The sequence below is a fragment of the Protomyctophum parallelum genome (genome assembly GCF_964188405.1).
Source record: "Protomyctophum parallelum genome assembly, chromosome: 5".
In the NCBI taxonomy this organism is placed as follows: Eukaryota; Metazoa; Chordata; class Actinopteri; order Myctophiformes; family Myctophidae; genus Protomyctophum; species Protomyctophum parallelum.
The window spans coordinates 35,003,322-35,005,821 of record NC_139702.1 but is presented as its reverse complement, the minus strand read 5'-3'; the positions used below and the strand labels follow the sequence as shown (position 1 = coordinate 35,005,821).

Below are 2,500 nucleotides of genomic sequence, written 5' to 3'. Positions count from 1 at the left end.
TTAACAAACCGTTAGGGTCTCCTCACACCGGAGGCAAAAGATCCTTATCCAGTCATTTGATTTGGGTCGTGGGGATAAACCGTGTTAATCTGCTTTAGCCTTATTCTATTTGAATATGGGAATATTCAACCCATTCTCTTCTGGAAAATATGCCGAACCCTTTATTTTCTCCACCCACCGCGTCAAATAATTCTACCCGGGAGCTGCGGCCGGGTGACCACTGATTCCAGTGGTGCATGAGGCTGACCACGGCCCGGTTTGATGGAGCATCGGCCGGGGGTCAGTGACAGGATTAGCTCGGTGGGACACCCAAATACAGCTGCTGCTAGTCCAGCTGCTGCAGCGTCTGTCCGTATTCTCAAACGTGTGTTTGTGCAGAGGACTGTGGCAAATTGATATAGGCCTGCTGTATATTTCATCCACTTCCGTATGAAAATGTTTTTTCTTTCCTTTTTAAGGGGCGCTAGCACCTCCTATATACAGCTTTTGTACCCACACATCTCATATTTGCCATTGACAATGAAAGGAGAAATTAGGTCATATGTGTGCCTCAAATATGACGTAAATTTGTGGCAACACAAACATTAAATGCTATTGACAATGAAGGGAAAATTTACATCATATGTATATGAGCAAATCGGCTAACCAATCACATAAATTCAGTTGTTCATGAGATGATCTATGATCATGTATAATGATAAGAGCGCCCCTCACTTCACACAGGTGTGGTTTTTTCATGTAGCCTACAAGCTTGTAGATCTGCTCAGTTTTAGATAGCCATAACAGACCCTCCAAGGACCCCTGCAGGTCCCAGGACCGCACTTTGAGAACCACTGATCTATTATGTATCAAGTCAAAACCAACAAATCTAAGTGCAAAGCTGATTCTTTGTGATGCAAAGCGAGCAATCATTTCCCTCTATAGAGTAGAGTAGTGTATAGTGTGGTGGTGTGTTTACCTGCAGAAACACACTGCCCTCTCCCTGTATTTTGTTTTTTTTCACTGTTTGTTTGTCTTGGTTGGGATGTTTTTTGGGGGGCAGCCAAAACAAACAGCCAAATCCGGCCCCCGCAGAGATTTCTTGTGGCGCCTGGACAAGATTTCATATTGCGATATAAAAATATGATGTTATGTTACAGTTATTGGCTGGTTGGTTGTTCAGGATGACAATTCTTTCACATTGTTTTCTTTTTAATGTGCTGTGTTAGTAACTTTTTATTATGAAATGCAGGTCATAACATACATACATAGTTTAGGTCTGGTCTTTATTAAATAGGCTGGTGTTTTATGTTGCAAGTGACTGAGGGGAAACAATATTTCAGATTCATTATGTATGTAAAATACAGTACATGGGGAAAGTCACAAATAAAGAGATTCTTGATTCTCTTCATTAACTGAAGCTTGTTAATGGTTAATCAACCCTTTAACCGGTAAGAATAGCCAAATGCAAACCATCATAAGAAATTAACTTGGGTCAAAGTCTTAATGTAGCCTACATCATATGCATTTAAGAAAAGGGCGTGATGTTCAAAAGCATAAAGTCCTGTTCATAGTATGAAGAAACAAAACCGCCAGAGATGTTGTCGACTTCTACTTCTTCTCTACTTTGCACTACTTTCAGAATAAAGTGCCTTTCAAGTATAGCTCAGCAATTATGATTTTAGTTTTTCTCCTAGGTACTGTAGTTTGGGAAAAAACATTGCTACATTTCTGTGGCACCTCATCATAAAAGAGCAAAAGTGAAGCACTCAGACTGAGTGCAGTTCCTCCATCACCAACCATCCATTTGTAGCTATTTCTGAGTTTTGAGTGGATGTTGTCCATTACACCAAATAAATCATTCTCCTTATGCAGGGCCATTTTAACGTCATAATGGGCCCTAGGCAAAGCCCAACATGCATAAATGCAGCATGAAGCCTAGCAGGCCAGTTACCATAATAGACATATTTATGTCCCATTGTTGTGTCGGACCTATTGCACAGAACAAAATGGTCATGTAAGGTCAACATTTTTGTTGTCACATATCTTGACTAAAAGTGATGCAAACATGTATTGGCTCTATAACAAGCCCTGATCTGGGGCACTGCGCAACACAAGCCCAGTGGTTAGGCCGCATTCCACGTGGGTGAAAAACGCCATGATCAGCAGTTCAGCACCACCTATACCCGTCTCTCCGGATATAGACTAGAGAGCATAGCAGTGGTTGTGTGGTTCTCTGGACCCACTGAAAAAACGGCCATTTTCGTTCTTCCCATAGAGATTTAAAAATATATTTATCTAAAATTATTTGAAGCCTATAGAATCAAGCCATCCAGGTGGTGAGTCATGACCATAAAACCTTTGAAAAAAATGAAAATGAAAAACGCTAAAGGTTGTCGTGCAGTATACTGTATACGTGTTGCTCCTCACCTGTGTCTCGGGTATGATGGGGCCGTACTCAGGTGAACTCCTGTAGCAGGTGGACAGAGGAGACGCCACGATGACGGGACCGGGACGCACA

At 41.7% G+C, this 2,500-nt stretch overlaps 1 protein-coding gene across 5 annotated transcripts in view; it reads right to left on the bottom strand.

The window, feature by feature from the left end:
• tenm3 (teneurin transmembrane protein 3) overlaps positions 1-2,500 on the bottom strand; it is a 352,973-nt gene that overhangs the window by 95,302 nt on the left and 255,171 nt on the right. For all 5 annotated transcript variants that reach the window (XM_083765245.1, XM_083765247.1, XM_083765246.1 and 2 more), the window contains exon 19: positions 2,410-2,500. This exon is cut by the window's right edge and continues 38 nt beyond it. In XM_083765245.1, the coding sequence (XP_083621371.1) occupies positions 2,410-2,500 (91 nt within the window). The remainder of the gene's footprint in view (positions 1-2,409) is intronic.